Source organism: Coffea arabica, chromosome 2c (genome assembly GCF_036785885.1).
Source record: "Coffea arabica cultivar ET-39 chromosome 2c, Coffea Arabica ET-39 HiFi, whole genome shotgun sequence".
NCBI classification, from domain to species: domain Eukaryota; kingdom Viridiplantae; phylum Streptophyta; class Magnoliopsida; order Gentianales; family Rubiaceae; genus Coffea; species Coffea arabica.
In genome coordinates, this window is record NC_092312.1 from 25,494,668 (window position 1) to 25,516,208 (window position 21,541).

At 35.5% G+C, this 21,541-nt stretch overlaps 2 protein-coding genes and 1 non-coding gene across 11 annotated transcripts; 2 read left to right on the forward strand and 1 right to left on the reverse strand.

Moving 5' to 3' along the window:
- Window positions 1-82, reverse strand: TRNAS-GCU (transfer RNA serine (anticodon GCU)). Its single transcript has one exon. It is a non-coding gene; the product is annotated as a tRNA-Ser (tRNA).
- Window positions 83-1,516: 1,434 nt separating this feature from the next.
- Window positions 1,517-5,042, forward strand: LOC113726958 (uncharacterized). 2 transcript variants are annotated; one of them, XR_003457656.2, is made up of 3 exons: window positions 1,517-2,880; window positions 3,687-3,750; window positions 4,743-5,042. XR_003457656.2 is itself a non-coding variant. In XM_027250880.2 (2 exons), the coding sequence occupies exon 1, from the start codon at window positions 1,740-1,742 to the stop codon at window positions 2,832-2,834; it is 1,095 nt and encodes a 364-aa protein (XP_027106681.1). In that variant the 5' UTR covers window positions 1,518-1,739; the 3' UTR covers window positions 2,835-2,880; window positions 4,743-5,042. The 2 variants fall into 2 exon arrangements, 1 of the variants encoding a protein (XP_027106681.1); XM_027250880.2 differs by lacking the exon at window positions 3,687-3,750 and having other exon boundaries at window positions 1,518-2,880.
- A 4,097-nt stretch (window positions 5,043-9,139) lies between these two features.
- Window positions 9,140-17,651, forward strand: LOC113726949 (uncharacterized). 8 transcript variants are annotated; one of them, XM_072075504.1, is made up of 8 exons: window positions 9,140-9,637; window positions 9,928-10,051; window positions 10,150-11,015; window positions 11,118-11,275; window positions 11,351-11,471; window positions 13,489-13,770; window positions 14,262-14,421; window positions 17,424-17,651. In XM_072075504.1, exons 4-7 carry the CDS (start codon window positions 11,232-11,234, stop codon window positions 14,271-14,273), a joined length of 459 nt encoding a protein of 152 aa, XP_071931605.1. In that variant the 5' UTR covers window positions 9,140-9,637; window positions 9,928-10,051; window positions 10,150-11,015; window positions 11,118-11,231; the 3' UTR covers window positions 14,274-14,421; window positions 17,424-17,651. The 8 variants fall into 8 exon arrangements, 7 of the variants coding, with proteins under 7 accessions (XP_071931605.1, XP_071931600.1, XP_071931598.1 ...); XM_072075499.1 differs by lacking the exons at window positions 14,262-14,421; window positions 17,424-17,651 and having other exon boundaries at window positions 10,150-10,193; window positions 10,719-10,797; window positions 10,883-11,015; window positions 13,489-14,037; XM_072075497.1 differs by lacking the exons at window positions 14,262-14,421; window positions 17,424-17,651 and having other exon boundaries at window positions 10,150-10,193; window positions 10,719-11,015; window positions 13,489-14,037.
- Window positions 17,652-21,541: the final 3,890 nt, after the last annotated feature.

Genomic DNA, 21,541 nt, shown 5'->3' on the forward strand with positions numbered 1-21,541 from the left:
CGTCGCCTGAGAGATTCGAACTCTCGCGGGGAAACCCCATGTACTTAGCAGGCACACGCCTTAACCACTCGGCCAAAGCGACGCTGTTTGTTTTACTTTTCATTGATATTTACTTCTCTAAACCAGATCGTTTTTCAGTGTCGATTCATGAAGTTGACTCGTCCAACCAAAATAACCTACGGTACAGCGCACGAGAAACTGATGGACCCCTCTTTCCAAAATAAAGTGATGGACCCTACCCTTGTCACATGTTTCAGTCCGCTATTCTTTAATCGGCATCGGATTGTTTGAGTGGTCACTAATCAGAATTCTCAAAAAATGCTGGAGACATTTGGGGAAATTATTCTTGGTTAAAATTGAAAGTTGGGGAAAAAAAAAAAGAGTCTAAAGGTATGATAGGTTCTGCAATTAGATGATGATCTTTTATACAATGTTTAATGTTTATGTATATAGTTCTTATGTTTACATTAATTATTTTATTATCTACATTTTTTTCGTAAAATCACTAGTATTAATCTTGTTTTGTTTGTTACCTTCATTTTACACTAATCGTTTAATTGTCTCATAAAATAAGTACTGATAACTGCCCCGAATTTGATCTCGATTTGATCCAAATTTGATCAAGAAATAATATTTAAAAATAAAAATTAAATAATAATTTGGATAAAAGTGACAATAAAAATAAGTGCATTCGTTTGAATAGTAATTGAGAATGTGCTTAATAATCCAATTCAACAATTAAATCCAATGCATCCAGATCTTAATATATTTAGATGCATTTGATAATAAAATATAAAACATTTAAATTAATTAAATGGCATCGAATTTCAAAAGTAAACTTACTCCAAAAATAAGTGATAAGGTATTCACTTATCACTTAATGTGATACACAGTGTATTACACACTCAAATGTATTAGATTTGTCAATTAACAATTCAGGGCTTGTTTTGATAAACTGCAAATTGAAGTTTGAAAATTATTGTTGAAAGTATTAAGTTACTGAATTGTTTAAGTTATACGCGTTTGATAACTAACTGGATTATGATACTGAATTGAAATATTGCACAAATATTATGAATCCAACAGGTAGTTTGATGGTAACCTCTTTGGGTCTTTACTCCAAGGTTACCAGTTTGCCTCCCGCTGGTTACTGTGTGGGACCTTGTTGGGATGAGCTCTGTGTGATCGCAGGAGGACTAGTCTAGCGTAAGTCAAGATATTTCTGTGTTCAAAAAAACGAAAATGAAATAGTGTTTTTTTTTTTTGGTCGACGCGGGGGTATCCGAGTCAATTCTTATGAAACTCGATTAATCCCTGCGCCTCGAGCCCGACGCCCTAACCCGATCAAGGCACGATAAGTGCATAGGCGTCTCCATAGCACAGTTTCAAACCCGGGATCTGAATGTCCCAAGGGAACGCTGCTACCATGTGACTAAACCCGTGAGTGCTTAATATATCAAATGGTAAAACATTTCTATTACAAAACATTATGAATCCAAAAAAGTCACGAGTGAATTAATTTTCAGCCATAGACTTATCAGCCGGACCCTAAAACTACATCTAAGAACAAATGGCTCAAGAGGGAAGAGACCCCCTTGCTTGTTTTTTCCGTTTTATATCTTTAACTTGGTTTCACCACTGCCCTCTCACTTGAGAATAAAGTACCAAAAAATTCCTTTACCCGGTAAAATAAATCCTCCTGAATTTTTTTAATTCCCCGCGACTCAGGCCAAAAAAAAATGTCAATATCCCCACCCACCACCACCAATAACAACAGCACGGCCACCACCGTCGCCGGAGCTACTAACTCCACCACCGTCCACCACCAGACTTACTGGTGCCATGAATGTGACATGAGTGTCCTCCTCGAACCTCTCTGCTCCTCCACCCCTTCCACCACCTCCACCACCACTTTTCCACCTATCTGCCCTCACTGCCGCCATGACTTTCTTGAACAAATGGACTCCTTCACCCCTTCTCCCCATCCCAACCCCACCAATCTCTACCCAAATCCCCTATCATTCTTTGAACCCTTTTCCCCAATGGATCCCATAAACCCCTCCGAAGACACCTTCCTCCTGGAAAGCCCATATCTCCACCGCCTCATCCACCACCTCATGACCAACACCAACAACATCCCCAACCAAACCAGCCCCACCCCACCTCAATTCAACTCCCCAGCTTCCAAACATGCTATAGAATCCCTCAGCCATCTAATTGTAGACTCCACATTTCTTGATTTAGATCCCTCTTTAGTCTGCCCAGTCTGTAAGGACCAATTTCTTGTATCTTCTGAGGCAAAAGTATTGCCTTGTAATCATACTTATCATGCTGATTGCATTGTCCCCTGGCTCGAGATGAATAATTCGTGCCCGGTTTGTAGGTATAGGCTCCCTAGCGAGTCTGATGAGAGGAAAAAGAATGAGGCAGTACGGGGGAGGGAGACTTTTATTGGGGCGGCGAGGTTGGATGAGTTGTTGGATGATGAGCAAGATTTATTCGGGTTTACTAGTATTTTGAGGAATGTTGTGAGGAGGCAACAGTATAACAATGGAAATGATGATGAGGAGTATAGTAGCAGTTGGAATAGGAGGGTTCAGTGGGATAATGACGTTTTGTTATCGCCAACGCAGATTGGGGAGGCTGAGGGTGTTGGTGTGGGTGGTGGAATTGGGGCTCATGTAGAGAGGGCTAATAGTGCGGAGACAGTGTCCAGTTGGCCGAGGTGGCCAACGGAGGGCGGTGCTAGCGGGAGTGGAAGTGGAGATGGGGAGATTGGTGTTGGTGTGGCGGGTGGAGGGGCAGTGATAAAGGGGGATGCTGTGAGGTCTTGAGTTTCGGGAAGTCTTTATTCAAGCCATTCTGCGTAGAAGATTAGAGGTAAAATTGATTCTTTTGTTGGGTGCTCAAATGTAAATTGGTGATATGTGTTTAAATGTGTTAAGTGATGTTGGTGATATGTGTTTAAATGAGTTAAATGTGTTAAGTGATGTTGGTGATATGTGTTTAAATGTGTTAAGTGATGTTGATTCCTGGATTTTTTGTCCTGTCAGGTATTATTGTTAATGGAAACATTGCCTGGTATTAAGTGACTGTGGACGTTTTATTCGTGTGAATTGCCAAAATGGATAGACTGTTGAACTCAAGTCAATGTCGAAATTGGTTCATTTCTTCATTTAAAGCTTTAGATCTGTTCCATATATTTTTTTGAGGTTTTGGCCTCTGTTTTGTCATGGCATTAGTGGGAAGTCTTTTGTACAGATTATCACATGTGCCAATTATCTGGCCACTAGAATACATACTCCAATACCCATTGTCTTCGATTATCTGAAAGGAGAAAAGTAAACATTATTCTAGGCTATCATCAAGCTTCAAATTTACCTGTAGCAACTGATGTTACTGCTTACGATTGCAATGTTGCTTAGGATGAAGATGATTGATGCCCACTTAAATGACTAGGAGTCAAGAGCATACTGTTGCTTGTATTGGAGTGGCCTTGTAATTATGCAGCTTTATCATATAATTGGAATTTGGATGTTAGATTAATTACTAATGCTTTTGTTTGTGCTTGGGACTTTGTGGTCTTAGTAAAAACATTCCCAGACAGCACTCATTGTGTCTCTGCTTATAACTTTCCCGTTGTTCACTTGGTAATTCTCTAATTATGGCTGTCTTGAACTTGGTAGATAAGCTTAAAAAAGACAAATGATCAAAATCTGAAATTTTTTCGTGCATCAGCCTCATTTGCAGGTACTGCGCTCTTCAACATGTCCTGTGCTTATAGAACTAGGGATAACTTTTTTACTCTGCAATTGTAAGCTTGAATTTTGCTATTATGTAGTAGTAAATTCTGGTAGTGTTTGCAGCATTTCTCTTTAACGTGTTGTCTTTGTTGAAAGTAAGGCACTCTTTGACCTTTTGATTTGGATAACATGATTCTGCATGGCACACAAGTTGCAAGCACATAGTAGTAAATTCTAGTAGCGTACTTTTTCTATACTTGTCCTCATGCAGTCACTCATGCCATTTTAACACCTAAACTTTTTCTATATTGTTTCCGGGATGCTGCATTTAGGAGTTGTAATCTAGCTCTGGCTGAATTTATGGATGAGAAACTATTTTCTTTTTCTTTTGTAACTTTCCTCTTTACAACTGTCTCCAAGCAGCGTTGTTTGGTATGTCTGGGTCACAGGTTGAGTTGCTTGCAGCCAATCAGGTTTTAATCCCGTTTTATCTGTCACAATTTCGGCATTTATACTTAGTTTCTCTTGATATTTTTTTTATGACACTGCTTGTAAAATTCCATGAGCTGCGGGTATCATCCACATCACACTGGCAACAAGTTTTATGCCTGTGTACAGCTTCATTGTCCTGTGGTGAAGGACTTAATGCATTAGCTTTGGTACCAGCACCTCATCATACCTTTGTTGCTACTTTGGGGTGTATTGATGCTTCTGCAAATATGGAAGATTCCTGCGATGATCAGTTACTCAAACGATCTAATTATTCTTTGGTTCTGGTGGTCTATGTGGATGCTTTCATGTTTACTTGAAATCAGTTTGCTCCCAGAAAAGCAATAATGTGATCCTGGGAAGGTCTTTGACATGCGTGCATTGCTACTAGTGAGCCACAAACTTTGTGTTTGTGGAATTTGTTTTTATCTATCCAATTTTCATGTTTTTGCAGATTGTTCAAGCAGCAATAAGGCTTCCCTTCTAACATAATTTGAATTTTATCTGCAGATTATGTATAGGCTATAGCTCTTAGGTGCCGGCACGTCAATTGCCTAGCCATGTCTAAATGACATTCAAGGATGAGGCTTCTTTGCAATAATGTGATGTCAAGTGTATAGATTTTCACCTCCTGATACAGAGTTGACAGGAGTCAAAGTATTGGTTGTAATAAACTTGTATGCACCAATTATTCCTGAAACTTTGATTTATTTTCTTTCAAACCGAGATAGAGCAGGATTTGATGTTAAAATTTAGGACAGTTACATTTCATCATTTAAAAAGCTATAAAAGTTTTGGTTGACAAGGCTATGGTGATCTTTCTATCGTTCTCCCAATTTCCTCTTACCTTAGTTCTTCACTATGGCCAAATGTCATCCAGAATGCTTGCGATTACCAAGTATGACGCTTGCCTGCACATTTTAAATTTGTTATCTTTCTGGGTAGCCCTTTTTATTAAGCATGTTTTGGCGGTTGCTATATCTGTTTCACTCTTATAACTTGGCATTATCCCCTCCCTAGTGTGGAATGAATCACAGGTTTTAACCATGGTATAACTTGATGGCTACATTGCTTATACCTAGAAGAGCAGGTCAATGATGCATGTGGTTTTAAAGATCAAAGGTTGGCACCAGCCTTAAACTCTGTCCTTATTGAACCAGAATTTGACTCACTTCTTGCATTTGCGGCACATATTCCCCTTTCCAAAAAGAATATCTGATGTTTTAAGCATTGTGATTTGTCCATCATGACGTGAAAAATATGAAGAATTGGATCCTATGACAGCAAAAAAATATTGCATTCTCGATTTGCTGCTTGCCTTTCCCTCTCGTGCAGCATTGGATTTCACAAATCTTTTCGTTTATCTCAACTCGTTTGTTCGTTGCGTGAAGAACCCTTTCAGCATCTTGGTTCTTCTTTTGTTATGTAGGATTCTTTGACACGGCATATGTATGTTGGACATATCTCTCAGGATGCCATTGTAACGATGAAATAGATGTATCATAATCTTGCTTAAGAACAAAACGGAAAATTTTATTATGGTTTTCAATACATATTCAAGGGACCTCTTTTCTGAACTCAAATTAGCTGCAAAAAAGTGGAACAACTTTGAACTGATTGCGTTGGCCAAAAGTAATTCAGACATGACATGATTTGCTCTCCTTGCTAAACTATGTTAAGATCTCAAATAGTTCGTGTTTGAAAAAATGTCAATTTAGTTCACTTCCCCAAGCAAATGAGTTGAGGAAAATGTAACGTTTAACTAATGCAAAAGGCAAAAAAGTGAAATAGTTTGTTACACTAAACAAACCGGTGTGTAAAGGATGCAATACAATCTAATACAAAGTAAATTGTACTGGATACAAAAGAATAAAGTCTAACAGAGAGATCTTTGATGCAAATCGTACTATCTTTTTTCAATTTTTGGTAGGAAAAATTTTGAGTATATTTGGCTCTAATCACCACCACGAGTCAGTATTTCCCCTTTGTACCATATATTGCTTACAAGGGTTGGGTCGGTTTGGCATTAGGGTATATCTTTGGGATTGTAAGCCCCTTATAAGGGTTTTATAGATTGCTTACCAATACAGTTTTCATATTGACAACGACATTCAAACACTCTTTGTTTGGATTAGCTGTTTTTTAGGGTGTTTTTGAAAAATTTTACTGTAGCAGAGTTTTTAGAGTTTATTTTGGGATTTTTTAGAAAATATTTTGAAATATTTAAGAGTAGTAGAGTTAAAATATATTTTGGGATATTTTTTAAACATAAAAAAAAATTTAGACCACTTTTCAGAGTAGCTTTTAGAGTACTTTTTAAAAGATTTTTGAAAAATTAGTTTTTGAAAAACTGAAGGATCCAAACAGTTTTAAGTTCGTCGTTATCAACTGGACCAACCTGTGTTGGCTATCATTTTGCTAGTTGCTAGCCGTGCCTGTAATTGATTCAGTTGATACTAGAGTAAGTGGTAGAAATTATAACGTAAAATTGCAGCAAAAGCCCCATAAGTTCCGTTTTGTTACCATCTAAGGTGAATCATGGACGCTATCTTTAATTTAATTTCTAGAAGAACCATTTTAACATGACACCTAGAACTATCAACCCAAGTCGCTAAAATTGCAAAGAAAGAAATGGGAACACAAATAAAAATAATCATAAACTGAGATATCAAAAAGGAAAACTATCCACTACACAAGCCGCCTTGAATAATTCTGACTAGTCTGAACTTATACAACATGATTTGAGCAATGATGTTTCTCCAAATCCTTCTTCTTCTTTTTTTAAAGAAAGGACTAAGAGAAAAGGGGAATGAGTAATGGTGTCCCTAACTTGCGAGTTTGCCGTCATTGACAGCGCTTTTTACGTGTTGCCTTGAAAATTATTCAATACACACAACACGTAATATTGACATTTGACCATGTTCTGAAACTTTATTACTTTATGCCCTATGATTGCCATCAATCTTTTAGCACGAGAGTTTCTCAATAAACGTATTATTCATTAGGCAAATCAGAGTTAAAAAAAAAAAAAAACGAGAGAGAGAGAGAGGGAAAATGGTTAAACATGTAATGTCGTTTGGATTTTTATTTTCTAAGACAAAATTTTAATGCTCTCCGTAAATATAATTTTCAATTACTTTTTTCACTTCATATACATCAAATCGCTGTAGTACACTTTTTTCTACTAAAATTTCAACAAAAAAAAAATAGAAATCCAAATTCTCACAAATTCTAGCTCTTAATCATTAAAAGCCAGTCATAATGATACACTTAAATCGATCAGGAATTTATACAACAAATGTACAAGGATAAGTGGTCAATGCCTCCGGTTGATTATCTCCAATATTAGCAAGGCCTACAAGTCACAACTACGGTGCATATTACCAGACAGGAAAGTTCCTGTCTCCTCTGTCCCGGCCTCTAGTCAAAGAGGTACTACGCCACTTCATTTTTCTTCCTCGACGCTGCATGTATAAAAGGAGGTTTTGCATGAGGCTCATCTCAACTTATTTAACAGTATTCTTTCTTTCGATCATAAGTCGCTTACACTTCTGATCAAAACCCTTTTCTTCTCGATCATTTTTAGCCATGGAAATCGTAGAAAACTTGGGAGATGTATTGTTTAAAGTGGGCTTGTTTGTTTTAGTTCAAGCTCTAGTGTATCTTATTTTATCCCAGTCTTCCAACGTCTTCTCCAACACACAAAGGTCCTTTAGTTTCAAGCCTGCCCGGTCGATCAGCATCCGGCGGATGGCGGCGGCTTTGGCGGATATCCCGGCCGGAGGAGAGTCGTCTCCTACTGCTAATTGTGGAAGATCTCTCACCAGACAGAAGTCAACCTTGCAGGAATATTATTCTGATTGATTATTCTGGAAGAGTAGAATATTTTTCCATAAAACTTTATGCCTAGATTTTGTGGGTGATTTCACAATTATTATTATTATTAGTATTTTGATTTTGGTGTTTTTAGCCTTTTAGGTATGGTTTTGTTCCTTGAGAGTAGTTGAAACACAACTCTTATGATTCTTTTGTAAATATGGATTTTCTGTTGGCCTCAACAATAAATAATTTTGATTTTCTTGTTTGGCACTTTGAAGTTTACTGTTATTGGATTTAAAAAAACAGAAAAGGTTTTTGGCTACTTCAATATATTTTTTTGGTGGAAATATCATTTTACTCAGGGATCGATTTTAAAAGATGGATTAGGTATTTGATTTTTGATCATTGATGAAAGTCAAACATTGACATATTTGCTTGGATACAAAATTATATCAGATATTTACATTATAAATATATTTTTCAATTCACTTTTTCTTTGTATTTAAATTACGTTTTTATTTCATATATATCATATCATAAAAGTGTTACAGTAATTATTCTAAATAATATTTCAAATAATATCCTATCCAAGGGCATAGATTTTCACAATTTAAGTGGGGTAGACCAAACAATACTATATAATAAGGCAAAATGGTTTAACTTTGTTCGGATAGAGTATTATTCCAAATAATTATTTAGAATAATTACTGTAATACTTTTTGTGATGTGATGTATGTGAGATAAAAAGGTGATTGAGAATATAAAAAGGTAGATTGAGAAATATGTTTATGATGCAAGTGAAATTTTTCTTTGGAAAAATTATTTATCAAATAATTTGTTTCCGATCGCAATACTGTAATTGATCATTTGATTAAACTTTTCGGCAGTCCTAAACTGATCCAAAAGTTGACAAGGTTTGCCTAACTTGATAGAGGAGGAGTTGGTGCTTAGTTTACAAAAAAATTGCATAATATGGTCCAGTATAATATCTACCTTGTATATAAGAAGGGAGCAAGGTTTAGTGTTTTCCTTTCCTTATGCCACGCGGCTTCTTAATTATCTGACAAATGGCAACGTACAATGTTTCTTGCAAATTGTCTAAAGCTTTCTCTTGTCCGAAGCCTTGTATTTCCTTCTTTTGGCATTGAACTGTTCCTTTCTCAATTCTCGTTAGTGCTCCCCTTATCTTTTGCCATAGGCTTCTTAATTCTCTAACAAGTGGCAAAGTCAAATATTCCTTGCAACTTGACCGAAGCTTTTTCCTTCTTTTGGCAATGCACTGTTTCTTTCTCAGTCAGATTGCCATTGAAACCTTTTCCTCTTTTCTCTCTACCACATGACTATTCTGAGCAAAAATTCGCCGCACCTATTCTGAGCAAGTCCAATTCCAAACGCCTATACTATCAAACCCAGCAGGTCAGCAACCCTCTTCAAGCATGTAAAAAGTTTGGATTTTTTCATGATTTGTGAGATGGGCTTTGTGAGTTCCTTTTTCAAGCCAGTGGGTCAATGGCTACTCTTGCAGACGTTTGATTGCTGATTACTCACATGGTGTTTATACTTTAGAGGAGGAAAATTGGGAGCAGGTGAACTACTTAACCCATTTCTGTATCAATTTTATGTTGCCCAATTGTTGGACACTCACGTGATAATTGTACTTTAAAGGAGTGAAATTGGGGGATTTTTTGTTAGATTAGGTATGGCATTCTATTCTTATTAGCTTTGCTATTCAATTTTCCGCTCAAATCATGCTTCTATTCAATTCTCATCAGACGTACGATTATAATGAGAAATATCTGTTTAGATGTAATTTTCCTCTTATTCCAGTTATGATAAGAAATAGGTTTCCTATTCACTTATCTTGGACCTTTTCCAGTGATTTACGAAATCAAAAAAATGGAATAGACGTATTTATCAGTGCATGGTGCTAGCTCCTCTGCCTTATGAACTACAAGAAGAAGCCTCCGAGTCTTTACACCTTGTTCTCTGGAGTCTCTTTGGTGAGAAAAAATCTTCCCCTTTTTTTTGCCAAATTTTCGACGTATAAATAATACACAGATTAATAAATTCTAATATACATAGATGCTTCAATTGATAGGTTCCTTTTGCTGCGGTTCCTCTAAGGAATCCTTTAACTTGAAGGTCAGTTTGTTGTCTTTCTTGAATCTATGAATAGCTTTTCTTCATTTATGTGACTATATTTTCATAAGTAAAATTTCACTTTTCCCTTTTCTTTTTAATAGTTTTTTTTTTCAGTTTCTGCTTCATTTATTTTAAGTTTATTGGTGCTATTTGTTTTGTGTGATTCTTTGTGAAACAAATGATTGCTTATTTGAGAAGGTGATTTTGTTAATATTGATAGTTATACTTTTTCTGCAAATAAAGCACAATAAATAAAGGAGAAAATTGGTAAAAACTTAAAGCTTGATGCAAACATTCTTCATCATCCACTCCAAACTCCAGTGGTTGATGACATTTTTAAGAGTCCAATGAGCCTGTTGATGACTACAACCCTTTGGTAATCTTCTTTTGTGTCCTATTGCAACCCTTTGACAATTATGCTACTGCTACCCATTCACCTAAAAAAACAAGCCAAAAATGAAGATACCAATCACTAGCTTTTAAATTGCTCTATTACTTAATGAAAACTAGCACTTTTATTATTAGACTTATTCCTGACAACTAAGCCTGGGAGTGGCCTTCTGATTAATCCTCCCACTTCTGAAGCAAATGCACTCAAAGAATGGTACGTATGTTCTTTCATCATTTAAGTTAAACTTTTCTAGATCCTTTTGATAAATTATAGTCTGTTGCATTAATTTTTTGGATAGGTATAATGCAAATAAAGAAGAAATTGCAGAGTTGATACAACAAATGGCATACAAAGATTCATCTAAGTTGTTGCCACCTCCAAGTGCTAATGACATGATTAGTGTAGCCAATGCACTTAACACACTCAAAGATGTATCTTCCTTTTTCATTTATATCTTGATTTATATCTTTTAGCCATCCAAAATAATGCAAGACTCAGGTGTTCTTCTTTCTGTTCGCAAAAACATCTATTAGGTGAAAACAACTTGGATAATAAGAAAAATCAGTTTGACCCCTGGGCAATAAAAATTCTGGTTTGAAGCATGTGAGAACTGCCAAAAGGCTATCAATGTTGACGTATGATGGGTTATGAGATGCTCATCTTGCAAAGAAGAGAGCAAAGTTGTAGCAAGGTAATTACCAAATTAAGTTTCCTTCTCTTGTAATGAAAAATTAGAATATAATATTTTATTTCCAATGTGTAATAGGACCCGAATTGGGATTACTATGGATGATAGTACGGGCTCCATAAACACTATTATCTTTGACCTTGATGCTGAAAAGCTTATCCCATTTACAGTGCTTCAATTTTGGGAAGCTCATAATGAGGTAAGCTAACAATCTTGGCAACAAAAAATTCTGCTACAAGTTTAACTCTTGCATGATAATACAACTACCAGCTTAATACATCTTGCTTAAAGTTGTCGATTCTTTTTCCCTTCATAGATTTCTTAATTTTCCCCTTCAACTACCATGAACTTCATGTGCTGATAGGTTGCAATTTTATCATTTATTTTATTATTAATTTTCCCTATTACCTGACCCGATGTAGATTAATTGCTAGATTCTGCTCACTTTTGATATTTTACATTTATTTCAGTGAGTAGAACGAAAATATCATAACAAGTGCCAATTTGACAATCGTTAGAAAGGAGTTCAATTAGCAAGTGTCCAGGGGTATTTTTGGAATATCAAGACGCGACCCATTTTGGTAATTTGCGAAAGACAGCACTGGAAAAAAGGAACAAAAGACCGAAGTCTTCCTTACCGTTGGGGGGCGCCGCACAATAACTAGGCATTAGAGTAGAAGCATCAAATAGGAAATAGGAATAGCAGGGAACTAGCACTAATGGAGATTTAGCTTTTGACTTTTCTTCGCATAGGCTCTTGGTAGCTTTATTCACTTGTATGTCAAGACCAATTGAAACATTGAATGATTCTCTGTGACTTCGCTTTTCGTCAACATTCGATGAGTTGAATTTGCCAAATTCCCAAGACAATGGCCGCAACTTTCTTTTCAATTTTGTATGGATTTTTTGCATCGAATATGGCCTAATTTTCTTACTCTAGTCAAGGGACAACAGAGGCTCTGACTCGCCTAAAAATTGTGAGATTAATTTAATTTTATCCTTTCCTTTTATTTATTGGTATTCGCATATTTCTTGATTGCAATACTTATGATTATTTAATTAATTGATTGTCTTGGATCCGGATAATTAGTTAATTTGATAATCTATTGTCAATTAGGGCATTAAATTCGTAATTGTTTAATTACCTCAAAATAGTGTCAACTGGCATGATTAGATTTGTGTCGGGAGAATACGCGAGCTAATCTAAAATAACCCTGATAGTGTGTTATTTGATTAGAATAGAACTCCTCTAATACGTAAGACAATTGGAGAATTAAATCTTACGGATGTATTTAAAATTATTTCTCAATTAGGACAGTGATTAATGGGCGTACCTTAATTACTGGCACAGTAAGGAGGGGTTGACTGTCATTGCTTGTTTGACAATTATAATCTATTTATTAGTAAATAATTGGAATTGCCTTTATTTCAATGATCAATTAAATGAACCATTGTTGAGGTTATTTCTTAGCTAGATCATTAGTTATCATTCATTTGACTTTAGTAAATTGTTATTTAATTTTTAGTAGTTTCTTGAATTTTATTTGCATTTATTTGATTGTCACCTTCTGCACAAAAATACTCCCTGATTATTGTGAATTTGAAAAGAAACAGTTACACCCAATCCCTGTGGATTCGACCTTATTTACCACTATCTACAGAAATTAACTTTAGTTGAACAGATTTTTATTATTACACATGCCCGACACCTGTCAATTTTTGGCGCCGTTGTCGAGGACTGGTGCCAGATTAATTTGTTTCTTTTTGAGTTCATCTTGTTTTCATTTTTTTATTTATTTTTCTCTTATTTTTTTATATAGTTTATGGCTGTTAACATTCCATATTTTGATGATAGACTGGACTTTATTCCTGAATGGGGTTATGAGACTCGTGTTTTTCCTAATGATCAATGGGTTGTTGCAAATTGTGAAACTTATTTTGTCTCAGATTATTCAACCGACACATGCCCTGCATTTTAAGATAATCTAAGTGCTCCAATTGATACTTTTGGAGATTTTTCACCTCGATTTCAAACGTGGTATGACCCTTACCCAAACAGGTATGATCAAGGATTGTGGGATAATTCCAATTTTAATTATACGACCGGTCCAATGAATTTTCAACAGCAAGAGTCTCAACAACCATCATCCATGTCATGTATGTCTCTTGAAAAAATGATTGAATTACTAGCTACTAATACATATCGATTTTATCAGGAGACACAAACGAGTATTCGTAACATGGCAGATCAAGTGCATCTACTGACATCCAAGATAACGCAATTGGCTTCTTACATTTGTGAAGAATTGCCCTCACAGATCAACATCAACCTTGAGAAAGATGAGAGTGCAATTATCCGGTCAAATGGCATAGAACTGCAAGAGTTTCAAGGAAACGAATCTAAAGATGCAGTTGAAAAAAAAGTTGATGTGCAAAAAATGAGCCCTCAATATCAACTCGTCCAAGTGAATGAATCCAATGAACAACCTCCAAATGCGGTTACATCTCCTCCATTTCTTAATCAATATTCTCCTGACTCTTATTCTTTAATTTCTGTTAATGAATTGACTTTATTATACTAGAAAATCTTGAATTTCATGACAAGAATAAATTAAGAGTGGCGATGCAAGATATCTTGGACCAATAAATACATGTGAGGGAGGATTGAATGGAGAATTCAAATTATCGTTGATTTGTTTGGCGCCATTTACTAGTCCATGGAAGACTGTAACTCGTGTACTCAAGAATTACTCTATTTACGAGGGTTATTAGAACTATATAGAGAATGAATCATTAAAACGAGTCACAAGATTTTATCCTCCATGAACAAACATGACAATGTCTAGTCAAAAACGTTAAAAAAAGGCGCTCATTGGGAGGCAGCCCAATTTCTTTTAGTCATTTGTTCGTTTTTATTTGTTAGTTTAAATATGTTTTCCTTGAATTTGACTGATTTCGGGTTTCAATTTTCGTTTTTTATGATTTGTAGGTGTCTCTTTGACTTGACGCGCCCACGTCAAGTCGTTTGGAGAGCTCATTGTCAGAAAGGTTCTTGCCTTTTTGACGCGCCCGCATCAAGTCGTATGGAGAGCCCATGGTCAGAAGAGTTCCTGCCCTCTTGACGTGCCCACGTCACGTTCGCGGGAAAGGTAAGTATTCAAAATTCGAAAACAGATTTCGATTTCCTGTTACTCTCTAATTTTGAATTTCGATAATAAGTTTTGTTCATAATAATAATATTCAAAAAAATAAAAAAAATTATAATTACCAAAAAAAAAAATGGGTCTTTCCGTTTAACTATAACTTCTGATTTCCAAAATTAGAATTTACAAAAAACTAAAAATGAAAAAATAAAGAAAAAATAAAAAAAAACTATTTTGTTTTTGTTTTTCTCTTTTCTTTTTTTTTCTTTCTTTGCTTTTTCTTTCTTTCTCTTTTCTTTCTTTCTTCTCCCCTGTTTCTTCTTCTCTTTCGCCCGAGCACCCCTCACGCCTGCCGCTATCTCGCTCATCATCCACGTCACGTCGCCGCCACTTCCAGCCGCTCCATCATCGTGCTTCGGAAACCCACTTGTATTTGGCAGCTCTCATGCATCATGCGGGTCTTACACCTCACTTTGGTTATCACCCACCATTTTGACCCGATTTCAAGGAAATTTTGTTGCCCTATCTCCTACTTTTAATATTTATTTGCTACATTGGGGGCAATGTATCGTTTAGGTGTGGGGGGATCAGCTGTGGTGCTAGTTTTACTAATTTTTAGTTTCTATTTTTTTCCTTTATTTTTAGTTAGTTATTTGTCTATCTTTCATTCATTCTCTTTCTTTTTTTTTAGTGCTTAACTCTCATGTGAATACCAAAGTTTAATGTTGGGTTATTAACTCTAATTCTACTATTGCCATGTTTTAATAATAAAAAGTGTATCTAATTAATGTGGTTGAACTCAAGAACATCTCTTTAGTGAATATCGGTGATTATTTGACTCTTTTAATTTTTGGTTAACTTTTCTAGGCCTTGAGAATTATTGCTGGCATTTTCATGTGAATTGGTCCAATGATTAACTTTAGTTATCCATGTTTGAAAAAAATGAGGCCAGCTGCTTTTTCTTTGTGATATTGTGAGATATTGTGTTATCTGATTGTGAAATAAAATTGATTGTACTCCGCTATTTGTTACTACTGAGTAACCAGGGATCTTCATCTAAAGTGTCGATTCTCGCATCAAAATGTATTAATTTCTATGAGTACGTGGTCGTATAGCGATAGGAGTTGAGTAACCGGGCTCCTTCATCTGACAAATGTTAGAGTTCGCGTCAAAAGGCTCCGACAGCTAGAGACTAAGTTTTTTGTGCTATTGAAAAAAAAGAAAAAAAAATAAAGGGTTAAAAACAAAAAAACCCCTGTGGTATAGCTATCATACAGAAAAGCCCCCTGTGGTTTGATATCATACGCATCGGTACCTCATAGTTTGAATTATTTTAAAAAATGGACGGAAATCGTCAAATGTACGGCGTTTTTCTTAAACACACTGGAAATGCGCGTGTTTCTTGTGGAAAATAGATTTCTACCACAAACTTGTTCCTAATATGCCTACTTTACCCTTCACACTTTAATAACAAGAGAACTTTACCTTTCGACACCTTTTCTTCTGCTTGATTCCTCTTGGATCCCAGTGTTTTCAACAATCTGATATTCAATCTTTATATGCATCTCTTTGGTATACAAGAGCAGGCTAGACCTAGCTCAACACGTCTTTTAACCTCATCCAAAGCACAGCTAACAGCATTTTGAAATGCTTCTGAGTTACTTTGCTTCTCTATCTGAGAGAAATGTGGCCGGAAGGGCTTTAGGAGAGATGCATCATTCCAGGCAAAAGTTCGGTCTCCAAAATATGCTACGAGAAAACAGTCCTTTTTGTAATATTTGACTGCCTTCTCTGAAGCATCAGCAGGATCAGATATTTGTCCAGGTCACCAAGGATGGCTTCTGACTTTCCCCAAACTAAATCTGTTATGGAGAATTCATTTTCATTCTGTGGTGGCGAAACATATCCAGCTTGATGTATACTCAGCAAGCTTGGAAGCTTTTCTGTTTTCTCGTCCATTCTTTCTGTTGGGTCCGTCTTAGAAGCATTTTCTGGACTTGATAAATCTTGCTCTTTATGGTTAACCTGTCCATCATGCTGGTACTATTCTCCAACTCCTATATCTTTCTAGTCCTCTAAAGACTTAGTATCTGGAATAGCAACCTGCATCAGATTATTAGGAATATCAATCTGCATCACATCATTACCATTGGTCTGGCGGCATTCACTTTTGCTTTCAACCAACTGAGACACTACCCCAGATTCTGCTGTTCTATTGGTTTGATCCCCATTTGGTTGAAAAGTTTCATGACTGCCAATATCAACCTCGCCATGGAGACATTCAGAAACACCTGCACCTTCAGATCGATCAGAATCTTGAGCATTAGAGAGAGAAGCATCAGTATCGATACCAGTACAAGATACTTCTGCAATTTTCGCTTATATTAAAAGGGTATTTTCGTCGTTTCACTTAACCCTGTTACATTTGACGATTTCCGTCGATTTTTCAGAATAATTCAAACCATAGGGTACCGACACGTATGATATGAAACCACGGGGGATTTTTCTGTATAATAGCTATACCACAGGGGGCTTTTATGTTGTTAACCCAAAAATAAATAACGAAAAAAAAGTAACAGTTATGTTAGTGTGTGATAAAAGTCAGCTGCCGATTTGTGGATTTAATGTTGAGATTTTAGTTAATAATTGGACCATTTGCTGATAAATGTTGTGTGTCATTCCTTTTTTTTAGATTAGTTAACCTAGAATTGAAGGAGTTTGTGGTTTAGAAGCTAACCGGGGTGATGTTTCTTGGGTATTGATCACTTATGCTTGATATATATTTTTTTTGATATCTTGGCAATATGGTAGATGGAGCAATGGCCATTGTCAAATATTGGTGTTTGTTTGATGTTCTCATGTTTGAGGACAAGCATGATTTAGGTGTGGGGAGAATTGATAGGTTGCAATTTTATCATTTATTTTATTATTAATTTCCCCTATTACCTGACCCGATGTGGATTAATTGCTATATTCTACTCACTTTTGATATTTTGCATTTATTTCAGCGAATAGAACGAAAATATCATAACAAGTGCCAATTTGACAGTCATTAGGAAGGAGTTCAAGAAGCAAGCGTTCAAGGGCATTTTTGGAATATCAAGACGCGACCCTTTTTGATAATTTGCGGAAGACAGTATTGAAAAAAGGAAACAAAAGACCGAAGTCTTCCTCACCGTTGGGGGGCGCCGCACAATAGCTAGGTATTAGAATAGGAGCATTAGATAGGAAATAGGAATAGCAGGGAACTAGTACTAATGGAGATTTAGCTTTTGACTTTTCTTCTTGGTAGCTTTGTTCACTCGTATGTCAAGACCAATTGAAACATTGAATGATTCTCTGTGACTTTGCTTTTCGTCAACATTCGACGAGTTGAATTTGCCAAATTCCCAAGACAATGGCTGCGGTTTTCTTTTCAATTTTGTATAGGTTTTTTGCATCGAATATGAATTAATTTTCTCACTCTAGTCAAGGGACAACGGAGGCTCTGACTCGCCTAAAAATTGTGAGATCGATTTAATTTTATCATTTCCTTTTATTTATTGGTATTCGCATATTCTTTGATTGCAGTACTTATGATTAATTAATTAATTGATTGTCTTGAATTCAGATAATTAGTTAACTTGATAATTTATTGTCAATTAAGGCATTAAATCCGTAATTGTTTAATTGTCTCAAAATAGTGCCAACAGGCATGATTAGATTTGTGTCAGGAGAATACGCGGACTAATCTAAAATAACTCTGGTAGTGTATTATTTGGTTAGAATAGCGCTCCTCTAATACATAAGGTAATTGAGGAATTAAATCTTACGGGCGTACCTAAAATTATTTCTCAATTAGGGCAGTGATTAACGGGCGTACCTTAATCACCGGCACAGTAATGAGGGGTTGACTGTCATCGCTTGTTTGACAGTTATAACCTATTTATTAGTAAATAATTGAAATTACCTTTGTTTCAATGATCAATTAGGTGAACCATTGCTTAAGTTATTTCTTGGTTAGATCATTAGTTATCATTCATTTGACTTTAGTAAATTGTTATTTAATCTTTAGTAGTTTCTTGGATTTTATTTGCATTTATTTGATTGTCACCTTCTACACAAAAATACCCCATGGTTACTGTGAATTTGAAAAGAAACAGTTACACCCAATCCCTATGGATTCGATATTGCTTACCACTATCTACAGAAATTAACTTTAGTTGAGCAGGTTTTTATTATTGCACAGGCCCAACACCTGTCATGTGCCTATATTTCTGCTGCCCATTATAGTTTTCTATATTTCTGCTAACTTTAAAGTTTCCTATATCATATGGACTTTATTTATGGTGGAATTGCCGGTTTCATTTTTGTTTTCCATTTTTTGGTTGTTTTTGTGTATGATACTCAGCCAGTTGGTTTGCCTGCTAATTTGAACTTTCATGCTTGTAGCGTTTTCTATTAGTTACTGAGGCCACAAACTGTTAAATTCTTACTATTGTATGAGGATAATTTATTAGCAATTTAGTTGTAAGAAACCTATAAAGCAAAAGGAGGGTGGTGGTATTCAGGGAAAAACAATGATAGCTGTCAATGGGTATATTTTTCTGGATAAGGTTCTGAGATTTGAGTCCAATTGAGCTATCCTGTAAATGAGATATCGAGTTACCTCTTCCAGCCCCTTCTTTGCCAGATTTGATTGGTTTTAAGTAAATAAGTAAATAGAAATTTTGTGCACAATTGAAACTGTATATTTGATACTAATAAAGTTTGTGCACGATTGGACAATTAGAGCATTGGACATTCTTTGCATGACAGATCCAATCTCAATCGAATTGGAATTGCATGTCCAGAATGAGTCAAATAATTTCAACAGACTTAGAATAGTCTGATGAGTAGGCACAAGTAATGACTACCGAGTAATCTGATTTTTATGCTTCTTTTCTTGGGTATGAATACTGCTCTCACCATGTAAAAGTGTAATGATTGTAGGAAACAAAAGATTATTTGGCTTTGCCATCATTCACAGTAATTCCATAATGCCTTGGGTACAATATGTTTTGTTTCCTTCCATAACTTATGATTGGGATCCAATTCTTTTTACACAACATGAAGTTACTCAGAATTTGAATATCATTGCCCAAGTCAAAATCTACAATAAGAACTTCTACTTCTAAACAAATAGCTAATATTTCAGGATACACTTGCTAATTATTTATACTTTAAAACAAAAAATTGCAGGAGCTTAACTTTTCTGCTGAACTAACATCTGCAATCGGAAAGCATTCTATTGTGTGTTTCATTCGCTACTATGAGGCAGATTATCAAGGCCAGAAAGAAGGCAAGTATAATATTGTCAAGGCATACACTACTGAGGAATCAGTTCACATTCCAATGGCAATCACGACTGCAGAAACGAATGAAAAAAATTCCAGACCTTCATGCTACTGTCCTGCAGTCTGCTAAGAAAAATTAATTTTTCAGTCCATCAACCAAAAAATTGCTTGATACCATCGCTGAATCTTCTGCTACTGCAAACAAAGTGCCGCCCCCAGTGACCATAGCAAAAAGGACCTTGGTTTTTGGAACTGTGCCTTCTGAAATTGGTTTGAATTCTGCTGAAACTAATACATCTACCTCGCTGCCCACCAATGCACCTGGAAGTCCCTTGAAGAAGCAGCGTGATAATGAACTCTGAACTTCCTTGAAGCCGTTTGAATTGCTAATTTTGCTAATGTTGAAGCACTTTATAGCGGAATTACAAATCTTGCATCTTTTGACATAATATTGACATCCATTAAGAAATTGTTCTTTTGTGCACCTTAATGGATCTCAATATGTGATCTTTTGTAATTGCAGCCTTTCATTGCATTTTATATTAAGCATTCAGCAAGTCATCTCCTATCTCTGTAAGACTAACTTGCACTTGAAGATATCAAGCTGTTTGTAACACTACTTGCCAATCTTTTGTCATCTTCTCTTATCTTTTGCAATGCTAATGGTTTCTTGGTTTTGTTTAGTCTTATATTGTTAGCTGCATGCTTGATTGGTAGTTTATAATTTTAAGAATACTATTTCATAAACATTACTATTAATCTTATTTTATACAAAAATATATGACAATAGATTATAGGGGTCTAGGCTGTGCTTAGCACAACCGATAACCTCCTAGTAACCAAAGAAAGCGTTGCATCCGGCCAAATCGACATTGGCAGTTGCCACATTGCACATTTATCAGCGCCTCAACTCCAACAGCCCTAGTCTGCCATATTCCAAAAAACTAATTTTTAACTAAAGCGGGCTAGTCTTGATTGGGGAAAGAGGTTCGTCTACTCTTCGATTGAAGTCTTTTGAAGAGAATAATCAGGAGATTAATTTTTTATTCAAAAATTTTCAAAAATTGTAATCCTCATATTATTTGATATAATACATTTGATATTTATCAAGTTTTCTTGTCTTTTATTTTAGATAATGAAATTTGTGCTTATACTATTAGTTTTGAATAAATGACAACTATATAAAATTTAAGTTTGCACATGTATCATAAATGTAACAGTAATAGTATATACATTGTTAATGTACTCATAAAAAAGGGATAATTTCAGAAACCTCCCTTGAGATTTCCAACAATTTCATTGACCACCTTTAAGGTTTACAAAATTACACTAATCTCCCATGAGGTTAAGGTTTTGGCAACAAAATCAGTTCAAGTCAAAAAAAATACCATTAAGAAAGTACTTTGAGAAGAGAGATAAAATTTTTATTTCATAAATGTCCTTTATACTTGTGTACAACTTGTATTATAAATAAATAAAAATATATTAATAAAAGTGAGGAAAGGTAAGTGCAAATAGCAAAGAACCAAAAATAAGAAACAATTGGCTTTCTCTACAAAGTTTGACCAACAGCTAGTGCATTGTATTACAACGGCTATTTTTCATGTATTTGCCATTTTGCATGTGGCAATAAGAAGTATTAAGATGGATCTCATTTTGACTTGATGCAGCAAAAATTGAGGTGGAAAAATATTGATTTTGTGTGAATTTCACAAGTTGAAGGTGAAGTATAGGTGCAGAAACTATAGCTTTGTCAAGTTACAAAGAGGAAATCATGAAATTTATCTATATCCTTTAGCACCAATAATAAA

Coding starts and splice junctions, on each gene's coding strand:
- LOC113726958 (XM_027250880.2), top strand. CDS start 1,740: ATGTCAATATCCCCACCCACCACCACCAATAACAACAGCACGGCCACC.
- LOC113726949 (XM_072075496.1), top strand. CDS start 11,232: ATGAGATGCTCATCTTGCAAAGAAGAGAGCAAAGTTGTAGCAAG. Junction 11,276..11,350: donor GAGAGCAAAGTTGTAGCAAG/GTAATTACCAAA, acceptor AATGTGTAATAG/GACCCGAATTGGGATTACTA. Junction 11,472..13,488: donor TTTGGGAAGCTCATAATGAG/GTAAGCTAACAA, acceptor CGATTTTATCAG/GAGACACAAACGAGTATTCG.